At 35.7% G+C, this 15,198-nt stretch overlaps 1 protein-coding gene across 1 annotated transcript in view; it reads left to right on the forward strand.

Moving 5' to 3' along the window:
- The window catches only part of TLL1 (tolloid like 1), a 224,753-nt gene that overhangs the window by 108,721 nt on the left and 100,834 nt on the right, over positions 1 to 15,198 (forward strand). Inside the window, exons 7-8 of the mRNA XM_044224805.1 lie at positions 5,893 to 5,998; positions 14,918 to 15,042. Coding sequence (XP_044080740.1) covers positions 5,893 to 5,998; positions 14,918 to 15,042 — 231 coding nt within the window. The remainder of the gene's footprint in view (positions 1 to 5,892; positions 5,999 to 14,917; positions 15,043 to 15,198) is intronic.

Genomic DNA, 15,198 nt, shown 5'->3' on the forward strand with positions numbered 1-15,198 from the left:
AGAAAAAGAAAAAAAATGAATCCAAAGTTAGTAGAAGGAAGGAAATAATAAATGAAATAGAACTTAATACACAATAGAAAAGATCAATGAAACTATAAGCTGGGTCCTTGAAAAGATAAACGAAACTGATAAGCCTTTAGCTAGATTCACAAAAAACAAATTAAAAAAGAGAGAGGGGGAGCTCAAGTAAAATCAGAAATGAAATAGAAGGTATAACTGATACCACAGCAATCCAAACGACCATTAGACTACTATGAACAATTAAAGATAAGCGAATTGGGCAACATAGAAGAAGTCATTATGTTCCTAGAAATGCGTAATTTTCCAAGATTGAATCACAGGGAAATAGAAAATCTGAATATGCTAATTATTTATAAGGAGACTGTATCAGTAATTTAAAAGCTCCCAACATACACAAATCCAGGACCAAAATGTTTCATTGATAAATTCTATTGAACATTCAAAGAAGTTGTAATATCTATCCTTCTCAAACTAATAAAAAAAAAATGAACACATTTTACAAAGTCAGCATTACTCTGCTACTAAAACCAGACAAGGACATCACATGCACACACAAAACTTCAGGCCAATATCTCTGATGAATATGAATGCAAAGATCCCCAATAGAATATCAGCAAACCAAATTTGACAATACATTAAAAGGATCATGCACTGTGATCAAGTGGAATTTATTCCAAGGATGCAGGGATGGCTCAACATGCACAAATTAACCAATGTGATATACCATAATCACAAAATATAGAAATTATAATCATCTCAATAGATACAGAAAAAAATTGATGAAACTCAACACCCATTTATGATAAAAACTCTTAACAAAGTGGGTATAGAGGGAATGTACTTGACATAGTAAAGACCATATATGACCTTTCTACAGCTAATATCATGCTCAGTGGTGAAAAGCTGAAAGTTTTTCCTGTAAGATCAGAACAAGACACTTTTACCACTATTATTCAAAATTGTATCAGAAGTTCTAGATATAACAATTAGGTCAGATAAAGAAATAAAAGGCATACAGTTTGGAAAGGAGGAAGGACAACAATCACTATTTATAGATGACATGATGCTATTTGTAGAAAACCTTAAAGGCTCCACCAAAAAATTTTTAGTGCTAATTAGTGAATTAAGTAAATTTCATGGATACAAAATTAATATATAAAAATATATTGTGTTTCTAACACTAATAAGAAGTTATCAGAAAGAGAAATGAGGAAAACACCCTATTTACAATTGCATAAGAAGGTATAAAATACCTTGGAGTAAATTCAGCTAAGGAGGTGAAAGACCTGTAGACTGAAAACTGTGAACTATGACACTAATGAAAGAAACTGATGAAAATACAGGTAAGTAAAAACATATTCAAGTTCATGAATTTGAAGAATTAATATTGTTAAATATCCATACTACCTAAAGCAATATACAGATTCAATGTAATCCCTATCAAAATTCTAATGACAGGGGTGCCTGGGTGGCTTAGTGGGTTAAAGCCTCTGCCTTCTGCTCAGGTCATGATCCCAGGGTCCTGGGATCGAGCCCCGCATCGGCATCGGGCTTTCTGCTCAGCAGGGAGCCTGCTTCCCTCTCTGCCTACTTGTGATATCAGTCTGTCAAATAAATAATAAAAAACTCTTTAAAAAAATTCTAATGACATTTTTCACAGACCTAGAACAAATAATTCTAAAATTTGTGTGGCATCATAATAGACCTTGAATATACAAAGCAATCTTCAGAAAGAAAAAGCCAGAAGTATCATGCTCCCTGATTTCAAATTATACTATAAAACTGTTGTAATCAAAACACTATGATATTGGCTTATAAACAACCCATAGATCAATGGAACATAATAGGGAGTCCAGAAATAAACCCATATATATATGAATAATTACTCTACATCAAAAGGAGCACAAATTTACAACGAGGAGAGGATAGTCTCTCAATCAGTGGTGTTAGGAAAACAGAAAAGCTATATACAAAACAATGAAGCTGGACTACTGTCTTACAGTATACACAAAAATTAACTCAAAATGGATTAAAGACAAATGTAAGACATGAAACCGTGAAGTGCCTAGATGAAAACACTGGCAGTAAGGTGCTTGACATTAGGTTTAGTGGTGTGTTTTGTTTTTTGGATCTGATTCCAAATGCAGGAGTAACAAAAGGAAAAATAAGTGAATCTAAAGCAAACTAAATAAGCTTCTGCATAATGAAAAAAACCATGAAATGAAAGGCAACTTGCTGAATGGGAGAAGACATTTTCAAATCATAACTCTGATAAGAGGTTAATATCCAAAATATATAAAGAACTCATACAAATCAATAGCAAAAACATAATCTGATTAAAATGGATGGAGTCTCTGAATAGACATTTACCTGAAGAAGACATACAGATGGGCAACAGACACATGAAGATGCTCAACATCATTAATCATCAATGATTAACGCGGGGAAATGCAAATTAAAACCACAATGAGATATTACCTCACACCACTTAGAATGGCTTTCATTAAAAAGACAAGAGATAACAAGTCTTGGCAAAGATGTGAAGAGAAGGGAACCCTCAGGCACTGGCAGTATGGAGGTTCTTCAATAAATTAAAAATAGAACTACCATATGATCCAGCAAGTCTACTTCTTGATATCTATCTAAAGAAAACAAAACACCAATTCAAAAGATTTATGCATCCCCATGTTCATTGCAGCATTCTCAGCAGTAGGAAAACAACCAAAGTGTCCCTCAATAAATGAATGGATAGAGAAGACATCACACACACAAACATATATTACCCAGGGGGTGCCTGGGTGGCTCAGTGGATTGGGCCTCTGCCTTAGGCTCAGGTCATGATCTCAGGGTCTTGGGATCAAGTCCCACATCGGGCTCCCAGCTCAGCGGAGAGCCTGCTTCCCCCGTCTCTCTGCCTGACTCTCTGCCTACTTGTGATCTCTCTGTGTCAAGTAAATAAATAAATAAAGTCTTAAAAAAAAAAAACCCACAAAACAAAAAACGTATATTACTCAGTCATAAAGAAGAATGAAATCTTGCCTTGAGGGTATTATGCTAAGTGAAATAAGTTGGGCAGAGAAAGACAAATGCCACATGATTTCAGTTCTATGGGGAATCTAAAAAACAAATTAAACAAACACGTAAACCAAAATAAAACTAAGACTCATAGATACAAAGAATGGAGTGGTGGTTGCCAGAGGAGAGGGGATTTGGGAATATGAAATAGGTGACCAGCATCAAGAAGTACAAACTTCTACTTATAAAATAAATAAGTTATGAAGATGTGATGTACAGCATAGGGAATTCAGTCAATGCTTTACTAACTTTGCATGATAATGGTAATTAGTCTTATTGTGGTGATCAGTTTTCAGTGTATGTAAGTGTCTAATCACTGTGTTACACACATAAAACTCATATAATATTGTATGTCAATTATATATCAATTTACAAAATGATGAAATCATTTGTAGTGTTGATTATCAAAGAGAAGTACAGAAAATGTTTACTCCCAACATAGGGGACTCAAATGCCTGAGCCAGCTATCAAAGTTCATTTTACTTTATATCATTGGAAAACAAATAAAGAGGAAATAATATTTCTGAAAATGATTTCAACTATCAATTAAATGAGAAGAAGTTTGCTGTTAACCATAGTTATTAGGTTCCTTTTATTACATGGAGAAAACATCTTATAAAGGAAGTAAGTTTCAAGAATAATAGGACTCCATTTTAACATAAGTATGTATTGAAGCAAGAAATATATAAGTAGCATATAAATATCTAATACTTAACATGGTTCTTAGCAATTATGGCTATTCATACCTTGGGTGACTCAACATTCAGGCCAATAGAAAAGAAAAAATTATTGTGTGAGATTTTCCTAAGTATTTGGAACTACTGTCACAGTTCAATTCTAGTATGAAAGAGGTCATGTCATGTTGGAGATTAATCTTCAACAAATTTATGACTTGCTCTGGCTCAGATACTTAAGATCAACTTTTATTCAAGGGCAATGTCTAATAAGTGTAGACTTTAGCCTCTCATTTATATGCAAAATTAGTAACTACAGTAGGAACAAAATCGGTGTAAAGATTGGAATACTTTAATCCATTTTAGAATACTCTCAAGGACAAGGCTTATCATCTTTTTTCTTCTTTAATTGTTTAGGGTAAGTTGTCCCAGTGCTCTGATCCCTTTCCCTTTTTTTCATAAAATAAGTTCAGTTTTCTTTATTTAGACCATCTATGGCATATTGTTTTTATTTTTCACCAAATATTGAGTCACCTACAGGTTAAGCCTCAAAATGTATGACTGAAATTGTTTAATGTTCCACTTTCAGAAATTTTTATAAAGCATTTTGCTTTAACTAGAGAGTATCTTCCCATATTGTGCTTGAAGTTGAAATCTCCAGTGGGTTACAGGTTAATGTCTATAAAATCAGCTCCACAGCTTTGTGAAAATCTCACTTTAGAACTGGATATGTTAAAATATACTTTTTCTTCCTTGTGAAGAAGAAAGATGTAACTTTTCCTTGTAGGAGAGGTCGGCAAGAATGTAGTGTTTTTCCTGAAAATGACTATAATGCACATAGATACATCAGAGATTTGGCAAGCACATACTACACCATACAAGCTGGTTAGTTCATTATGTATTAAGTCATTGAAAGATAGACAAAAACACTTTAGCCTGGGTTCTGTAACTTCAGGATGATTCTTTAATCCTTCATGCTCAAGTGAGTAGACTGAATTTCCTTCTCACAGAGATATTATGCCCTGGTGTCAATCAATTTTTTATCATCTTTTATAATTTTTTTCATTAATGTAGTATTTATATGTTTTATAGTCATATGGAAGTTGGAATAAAAACCTAGTTAGATGAGTGTTGTAATAGATCCATTCTGAGTTGCAACCTTGAATTCAGAATTCAGAGAACTCACCTTTACATTTGGATCTTTCAAAACATAAATGAGCCATAAAAGCTGCTACTGAGATTGTGAAAATGGAGTTACTGAGGCCTGAATTCTGAGAGAATTCTCTGTTTCTGGAACCACTGCCATAGATCTACATAGAGAAGTCTGTTATTTTCAGATTTCAAGAAACAGTATAGCAACACAGTTATCAACAGCCAGTTGAGAAACCCATTAAAATGAAAATGTCCAGAAGTTAAAAGTAAGTTGAAAAGTAAGTTAAAAGACAGTTGTGAAAAGTAAAACAAAAATAAATAAATTGTTAAGTTCTGAAGCACATTCTTCTTGATCAGAAATCCCTCCAAGTAGAGGTTGGATCACATTCCTCAGAGAGAATCATGTTTCCATTCTGAGCGAACTCTGTTGCTGGTGACTTACCTTTAGTGACAAAGTCACAGAGCTAAAGCCTGTGGTGTTGCGCGTGCGTACACAGATTCCTTCCGTATTTTTCTTAGTGTTTCAGAGAAAGACTCTAAAGCAAATAGAAAGATGATTTGTGTGGATCTTGACAAATGTAGTCATAAGAGAAAGGCGGGGACTGATTAGATAAAGATGTAACTTTTTCATGATCATTCCCACAGTACTGAAAAAAGCAGTGAGAGTTTGGAGAAACAGATATTATAAGAACGTAAAATGGAAGTACATGGAAAACAACCTGAAGTATGCTTTTGATAATCCAGCTTTTTTTGAAAATTAACTATCTGATCAAATTCAGTATTCCTTGTTCAATGTGGTAAGAAGTAAAAGCACTGGATGCAAACTGGATGCAAACTTTTGCACATAGCAGGCTGTTCATGTGTGGCTGCAGCCAGCCTTTAGTCAAGAGCAGATGCACGTCTAGGGGGTTCTTCTCTTCTTTTCTCTGTCTGTTAGAAGGCTTCTGAAATGTTTATGATTGATTCTTAGGTCAAGAGTACAATTTTCTGAAGATGGAGCCTGGAGAAGTGAACTCACTTGGAGAAAGATACGACTTTGACAGTATTATGCACTATGCCAGGAACACCTTCTCAAGGTTGGAGTCTCAGGTTATACCTTTTGACTTTTAATTCATTTCCTCTGTGTGGCTCCTCACAAGGCTGTGTTTCACATTAGAACTAGAACAGTTTTCAAATGCTGTTGCCATTAAGTACAGAACTACTTGATTGGTATTTATAGCCAACACTAGCATTTGAGATTTAAAAACCCATTTTCACATTTCCTATCAGATACATAAATTCAGACTAAAAATTTAAATGGTATGATTTATTTAAACTATTTTACATTCCTAAATCACTTTAAAAAGTCCAACTAAAATGATTATTAAACCACTCAGCATATTAAATTGGCTTAGCAGTATTTAATGAAAATTAGGCATTCACAAGTCAAATAGGGTCCGTGGTCATTGAGTTGGAGTGTCTACTGTCTATGTGACTTGTGTTTTCTACTCTGTGTTTTCTGTTGCTCAAGTGTGAGTTATGCTATTTTATCCCAAAGAACATATTATGAAGATAATTTTACTTTATATAATTTAGAACTTCACAACTTATGAAACTTAAAGTCATCTCATTAAATATTGAATGCTATTTTTAAAGAATAAAATAAATTTGGATTTCAGTTACTTTGTCATCAAGCAAATAGTTCCCAGGTAAGAAATTTGGATCTGTCAAACCACTGAAGTCATCCCCTTTCCGTTTTTATGCCTATTTTACACTCTTGTCCTTTCTGATTTATTCTTTTTGGCCACTTATGGCCATTTCACAATTCATCAAACATCTGTTTCTAAAGGCAGGATTGGAAAGAAGATAAGAATTTCAAATTAATGCCCCCCCCTTTTTTAACTTTAAAAAAAAATTATTATTTTTTTAAGTAATCTCTATACCCACAGTGGGACTTGAATCTACAACCCTGAGATGAACAGTCATGTGCTCTACTGACTGAACAAGCCAGGTGCCCCCTAAAAAAATTCCCGATAAAAAGTAAGAAAAGTGTGTCCATGAACTCTTAATACCTGGATACATTTTTCAGTTATGCTTTTTTAAAAAGAAAAAAACTATATTATTTGAAAGATTGAATGTTAATTGTATTTTAATATAATTATTAACAATATTTAATAATTATTTTCTACTGAAATGATGTGTGTGTGTGTGTGTGTGTGTGTATGTATATACACACACATATGTGCTTGTTTAAATATAATAACCACCCAAACACTTATGGTTTCTGAAATTGAATTTAAGTTTTGGTAGAAATACATGCATAAATTTGGCCTGAAATTAATTTCAAAGAGCTGTAACATTTTATTTTTAGGTCAGTGCTTGGAATTGACTTTTCTGTGGAAATATAACAAATGGGATTTGGGTCCCAGTTCAGCCAAGGCACCTCTCATATACTACTGGATTATTTATAACTAAGTGACTTTTGATTCTTTGGAACACAGGAAGTAGTGGAAAGTAGAGGAAATCATTCATTCTTTCTATCTTTGATAAATGAGGAATCTATGCCAAAATGTAAAATATATATTTCCCCTAATTCTGCATTTCTTTAACATGTTTAAATTGTTTCTTTTCCTTCTTTTCCATAAATCATTCTGCCCTTGCTACCTGCAGTGCACCATCCCCACGCCCCACACCATGGTGCTGTGTGCCAAGCAGCCTTGACCTATTATTTTGTCTTACTGTTTCAAAATTATCCTATTCAGTTTTCCTAATGAACTTATATTCTTAGAGTGAAAGTAGTTATACCTACCTGTTAGAAGAGTTGACCGAACCAACATTATTTTATCTTTTTGATTTTTAAAGAAGATATTCATTAACTTGTATGTATATTTAAATAACTGAATTCCAGGAGATGTAATATTTGGCACAGTTCTTAGCCAGCACCTCCAAGTTATTTAAAGTTTTGTGTGTGTGCATGCATTGTTAAAAGCACAAAACATAAAATTTATAATCTCAACTATTTCTAAGTGTACAATTTAGTAATATTAAGTATATTCACATCATTGTGAAACAGATATTTACAACTTTTTCATCTTGCAAAACTGAAACCCTATGCCCCCGCTTGTGAAACAACAGTGCCCCATTTTCCCCTCTTGGCAGCCCTGGTAACAACTATTCCACTTTGTGTTTTGTGAATTATATTTAGATACTTTAGATACCTCTTTAAGTAGAATCATAAAATATTTGTCTTTTTGTGCCTGGCTTGTTTCACTTAGCACAGTGTCATCAAGGTTATGCATGTTGCAGCATGTGACAGGATTTTCTTCTGTTTCAAGGCTGCATAATATTCCCTTGTAGGTATAGACCATATTTTGTTTATCCACTCATCCATTCATGCAATTTGAGTTGCTCCCATTTGTTGGTTATTGTGTATAGTGCTGTTATGAATATGGGTATGCAAATCTCTTTCCCAGACCCTGTTTTCAGTTATTTTGCACATATACCCAGAAGTGGTATGTGCCATATGATGGTTCTATTTTTAAGTTCTTGAAGAAACTCCATGATGCTTTCTGTAGTTACTATACCATTTCACAATCCCACAGCAGTGCACAAGTGCTCCAATTATTCAATATCCTTACTAACATGTATTATTTTCTGTTTCTTATTTCTCCTTTTCCTTTTATTTTTTTTTTTCAAATAGTAGCCATCCTAATGGGTATGGCATGATATTTTATTGTGGTTTTGATTTGCATTCTCTGATGGTTAACGATGTTGGACATCTTTTCATGTGCTTTCTGGTCATTTGTGTATCATCTTTGGAGAAATGTCTATTCAAATCTTTTGCCCACTTTAAAGTCATATTATTTAATTTTTTGTTGTTGAGTTGTAGTATTTCTGTCTATATTCTGTCTCCTTCTTACATACATACTTAGCAATTTTTTCGTCTTTGCTGCATAGCAGCTTTTTAATTTGATACAGTTCCACTCACCTATTTTTGCTTTTGTTAATTGTGCTTTGGTGTCATATCCAAGAAATCATTGCCAGATCCAATGTCATGAAGCTTTTACTCTGTTTTTATGTAAGAGTTTTATAATTTGGGGGTTTGTGTTTAGTCTTAAAATGTTCTGAGTAAATTTTTGTATATAGCTAAAATAATTGTCTAACTTCATTCTTTTGCACATGGCTGTATAGTTTTCAAACCTCATTTGGTGAAAAGATTGTTTTTTCCCACTGAGTAGTTTTGGAACCCTTGTTGAAAATGATCTATGATATTCACTAGGGTTTACTTCTGAAATTCCTTTTCTATTTTCTAGGCCTGTCTTTATACCAGTATCACACTGTTTTGATTAGTTTAGTAATGTATTTTGAAATCAGGATGTGTGGGTTTTTTAACTTTGTTCTTTTTCAAAAATTTTTGTCTGTTTGAGGTTCTGTGAGATTGCCTATGAATTTTAGGACTTTTTAAATTTCTGTGATAAATGCCATTGGGATTTTGATAGAGATTGTGCTGGACCTGTATATCATTTTGAGTAGTGTGGACATCTTAACAAACTAAGCTGTCTAATCCATAAGCAATGGAATATCTTTCCATTTATTTGTGTCTTCTTTAATTTCAGCAATGTTTTGTAGCTTTTAGTGTACAAATCTTTCACCTTTTTGATTGGGTTTATTCCTAAGTACTTTATTCTTTTTAATGCTATTGTAATGAAATTGTTTTTCTTAATTTCCTTTTCAGAATATTCATTGCTATTGTGTGTTGATTTTTTTAAGATATTTTATTTTTATTTACTTATTTGAGAGAGAGAGACAGATAGTGACAGAAATAGCAAGAGAGAGCATAGCAGGGAGGAGAGGGAGAAGCAGGTTCCCACTGGGCAGGAAGCCACACATTGGGCTCAATCCCAGGACCCTGGGATCATTACTTGAGCTGAAGGCAGATGCTTAACTGACTGAGCCATCCAGGCACCCCTTATGTGTTGATTTTGAATTCTACAACTTTGTTACATCTGTTTATTAGTTCTCACTTTTTTGGTGTGATTTCTTTAGGGTTTTCTACATATAAGATTATGTAATCTGCAAAGAGAAATGATTTTAATTCTTTCTTTCCTATTTAGATGTCTTTTACTTCTTTTTCTTGCCTAATTGTTCTGGCTACAACTTTCAATACTATGTTGAGTAGAAACAATGAGAGCAAAGATTTCTGTCTTGTTCATGATCTTAGATGAAAAACGTTCAGTTTTTCAGCACTGAGTACGATGTTTGCTGTTGGCTTTTTATTTATGGTCTTTATTATGTGGAGACAGTTTCCTTCTATTTCTAGTTTTAAAAGGTTTTCATCATGAAAGGTGTTCGAATTTTGTCAAATGCTTTTCCTACATTAATTAGATGAACATGTGTTTTTTGTCCTTCATTCTGTTAATGCAAGTATTTGCAATTTTATATTTTCTTCTATTCTGAACCCAGGGGGTCTATAAAAAGTTTTAGCTGTCTTCATGGATTTCGACCATCAGCAGATTTAGGTACTTACTTTTAGGGAGAACAGGGCTAGATATATGTGGCCTTTGTATGCATGGGTAATTTGTAACTAGAGGCTTGCTAACTGGGATTGCCCATTTTTCTTTAATGAAAGAATTGCAAAGTTTTACAAAGTTTCTTAAAGAAACCTAGCTAATTCACTCTTCTAATGTGGGTAGAATAAATGAAGATTAGTAAGTGAAGCCCTCTGTAATCTGTCACTGGACTATTGATAGTGCCTCACTGAGGATGTTCAGGAAGAGTCTGTATTGCTTAATGGCCTGGATGTGGAGGGAGAGAATTGTTAACTTCCTGGCCACAAAGGAAGAACAAAATAAAGGGTGATTGAACCCTTCTGAATGGAAGAGAAGTTACCTCAGTAGAAAGGAGTCAAAATTCATCATTCTATTGTCTGAGTTTGAATATATCTGTCAAGATGTCCTTGACCTTGAACTGTTTTGAAAAGGAAAAAAATGAACCTTTTAAAGATTACAAATCTGTTTTTAGAATTAGAGAATAATGATTATTTGTTTTTACTGAAGTACTGCAGAAATGGTAACTGTGGAGGCCAAGAAAAATTAAGGCCATCTCACCTCAGGTTTAGCCTTAGCATAAGTACAGCCATCTTAATTCTGGCAGCCATCTCAGACCCCCGTGCCCAAGGACTGAACTTTCCCCTACTTTAGCAAAGCTACCACCCTGCTTTAGTTCCAGAGACCCCCACCCTGCTTTAGTAACAGGAAGCCCCACCCTGCTTTGGTTCCAGAAATCCCCACCCTGCTTTAGTAACAGGAATCCCCACCCTGCTGTAGTAGCAGGAACCCAGAAATACCTCTGCCTTAACTAAGCTCGGGGTCCAAGTCCCTACTCCGCTGTGTTGGGTATACTTAGGCCCACGCATAAGCTTGTCGAGTAAACCCTCGTGTGATTACGTTGGTGTTGGCTTCTTGGTGGTCTCTCAGACACTAAAACTTGGGTATAACATTTGGAGGTTCCACCAAGATCTGGGAGACTCCCAGGACCCCAACCTGGAAGGTCTTGCACTGCCTGGTGAGTACACTCATTTTTATGTATTTGCGCGCATATTTTGGGAGCGCCAATCTGCATTTTTACTGGTAGGAATTCCAACTTGTATCTGGGTAGACTAGGTCAACCATTGGCTCAAGTGGACATGTGGTGGCCCATCGACTGGTGGTCTTGGGAGACGTTCCCCCCCCCAGGGGGGTTTGAGTCCCCCTAAGCGGTCACCAGGGGGTTCTTGGTCCCCCAAGGCAGCTTGGCTGAGGAGCCAATGGAGCAAAGCTACCATCTGTGGGATTATGACTGAACACCTCTAAGCCAGAATCCCACCCAGGCGGAACAATATGGCAGCCCTGTGGAGCCTTGGTTGGCCTTGGATGGCTCCGGATAGCAGGTCCCCTGCCATCCCCACCGGTGGGCCACTGCATGTGCCCCACGTGGCATGGCATGCCCGGCTGCACGTGGGGACTGGGGTCCGGTGTGGAGAGCCCTCTCATCCCCGGAAACGGGGTGTGGCTGGAAAGGGGGCCGCCACCTCGCCTGTCACGCAGCGCCCATTGATGGGGAACCTAGCGCTAAACCATTTGTAGATGACTTGCTTCTGGGTTGGGGTACATAGCAGAGCAGCTCCCTCGCTGCAATCTATTGAAAGTTCAGTCCTTGGGCACAGGGGTCTGAGATGGCTGCCGGGGCTAAGATGGCTGTACTTAGGCTAAGGCTAAACCTGAGTTGGGATGGCCTTAATTTTTCTCGGCCTCCACAGTAACCCTTCATTAATTTGGGCTTACCTAATTAATATATCTGTTGATTTATGAAGCATAGTTGCAAATGGCTTTTCTCAGTATTGCCCTATTTTATAGCTCAACTTTTCCTTCCATTGCATTGACCTAGTTGGAGTTGCATCTTATCAAGTATGGGCAACCTCTCACTTTTGCTGGTCTACTCCCATAAGTCATTAGTTCCCCCTCCCTCCCTTTATCTCAAGCAATATGCATGTGGAGTTCAGTAGATACTTAGATTTGTAAGGAATTCCATTCTATATTTGTGTTATCCAAGTTTTATCTAAAGATCACTACCCTTACCTAGGAGCCAGAGAGTTTAGTCATAAAGCACTCATAGATCATGTCAGTCCTCTGTTTACCACCTTCCAGATGGTAACAGTTTTCCTTAGGCTAAAAGTCACATTCTCTATGTGACACTGAAACACTTTAAGGATCCTCCAATCTCTGAGCAGTTGGATTTCTTATTCTTTCTTTCTGGAATTCTCTACTCCTATTTACTCACAATGCCCTCATCTTCACTTCCTTCATGTTTGGCCAAAATGTCAGTTTCCAAGTGAGTTTTTCTTTGATCACTCTATTTAAAAGCTACTCCATCAATGGATAATCAATGTCCATCTTCACTTCTTTTTCTCTGTAGTACTTGTTACTATCTCAGTACTCAATCTTTTGTTTAATGTCTCTTGCCCTACATTAAAATGTGAGAATCATAGTATATCTTTTATTACTGGCTACAAATAAAGACCTGTAACAGTGTTTAGAAAGTATTTCCTAATGGAAGGAAATGTTCTCTCTTTCTCTCTCTCTTTTTTTAAGATTTTATTTATAATAAATAAAAGAGAGAGATCACAAGTAGGCAGAGAGGCAGACAGAGGAAGAGAGGGAAGCAGACTCCCTGCTGTGCAGAGAACCTGATTCTAGGCTTGATTCCAGGAACCTGAAACCATGACCTGAGCTGAAGGCAGAGGCTTAACCCACTGAGCCACCCAGGTGCCCAGGAAATGTTTTCTTAATTTGTAGTCTAAATACAATTTATTCATTAAACATTTGGGAAGGAGTATCATTCCTTTCATCCTAGTTTAAAAGATTTTTTAAAATTTTATTTCTTTTTTTAAAATTTCTTTTTTATTTATTTTCAGCATAACAGTATTCATTATTTTTGCACCACACCCAGTGCTCCATGCAATCCCTGCCCTCTATAATACCCACCACCTGGTATCCCGACCTCCCACCCCCCACCCCTTCAAAACCCTCAGATTGTTTTTCAGAATCCATAGTCTCTCATGGTTCACCTCCCCTTCCAATTTTCCCCAACTCCCTTCTCCTCTCTAACTCCCCATGTCCTCCATGCTATTTTTTATGCTCCACAAATAAGTGAAACCATATGATAATTGACTCTCTCTGCTTGACTTATTTTACTCAGCATAATCTCTTCCAGTCCCGTCCATGTTGCTACAAAAGTTGGGTATTCGTCCTTTCTCATGTAGGCATAATACTCCTTACTGTATATGGACCACATCTTCCTTATCCATTCGTCTATTAAAGGGCATCTTGGTTCTTTCCACAGTTTGGTGACCGTGACCATTGCTGCTATAAACATTGGGATACAGATGGCCCTTCTTTTCACTACATCTGTATCTTTGGGGTAAATACCCAGTAGTGCAATGGCAGAGTCATAGGGAAGTTCTATTTTTAATTTCTTGAGGAATCTCCACACTGTTCTCCAAAGAGGCTGCACCAACTTGCATTCCCACCAACAGTGTAAGAGGGTTCCCCTTAATTCCAAATACTTTTACAGAAAGCTTCTTCTTCTTCTTCTTCTTCTTCTTTTTTTTTTTTTTTTGAAATCCTTATCTTTCTTTCCACTGGAATAGTTTCCCAGTCCTTTTAACTTTTAAGCTCAGTTCTTCCTTTACAGTTATAAATGTTGATATTCATTGAAAAATTAAGACTATATCTTTAATGCATTACATTCACAATTTCTAGTTTTGAAGATTAAGAAAGATGATCACAACCTTAGGTATCTCACAACTTGGTTTCTCCAGCTTAGCATTATCAGGACTTTGCCATTGATAATTTTTTTTTTTCTTCTTCTTAATTTTACTGTGAAAATTTTATTCTCTGTGTGTGTGTGTCAAAAAAACTGTTTTGCTTTAAACTGTTCTTTCTAAAATTTATACTCTTTTTTTCCTGTTCTTTTAACATACTGTAATACTTGAACTTCTAAGAATATATAGGTTAAATTAACAATTAAACTAAAAAATAACATACATTTTGTTTGACTTTTAATATTTTCGTAACCTCAAAAATATGTATTGTAGGTTGCCCTTAAAAAATAGGCTTCTATGAGGAAAATTGTTTTACAATTTAGTAATCCAAGGGGTTGTTAGATTTGTTTAAGGGCCTAAAACAAAAGCCATGAATAAGGGACTATAGAGAATTCTAGATTTTTAAAATGATTGCTAACTAAAAGTGAATTTCATCATTGCCTTTATGCTAGATATAGAATTTAACCCCAATTATTTTTTTTTCTACTTTGATAAACATGTTTTGAAAGTCTGGCACACTATTTGAAGTTCAACACTGATGTATTTTCCCTTTAACTGATGTGAGTCTGAAAAAAAAAAACAATCTTATACTTGTAAGGAATGTATGTGACTTAATTTGGTGACTTATGTGTGGCTTGCTTCTGATTTTTTTCAGGGGGATGTTTCTGGATACTATTCTCCCCTCTCGTGATGATAATGGCATACGTCCTGCAATTGGTCAGCGAACCCGTTTAAGCAAAGGAGATATTGCACAGGCAAGAAAGCTGTATAGATGTCCAGGTATTTCACCATACAAAAACAGAACCATAATTGTGCCAGATTGTGTTCTTCCAGATGAATAAGCCACAATTCACTGAACTGTTTACTTGTGCTGGCAAGTGACGTATTCGGTTCAAAGTCAGTAATCATAAAACGAAATGAGAGAACTCAGGAACA

Source organism: Neovison vison, chromosome 11, assembly GCF_020171115.1.
Source record: "Neovison vison isolate M4711 chromosome 11, ASM_NN_V1, whole genome shotgun sequence".
Lineage (NCBI taxonomy): Eukaryota > Metazoa > Chordata > Mammalia > Carnivora > Mustelidae > Neogale > Neogale vison.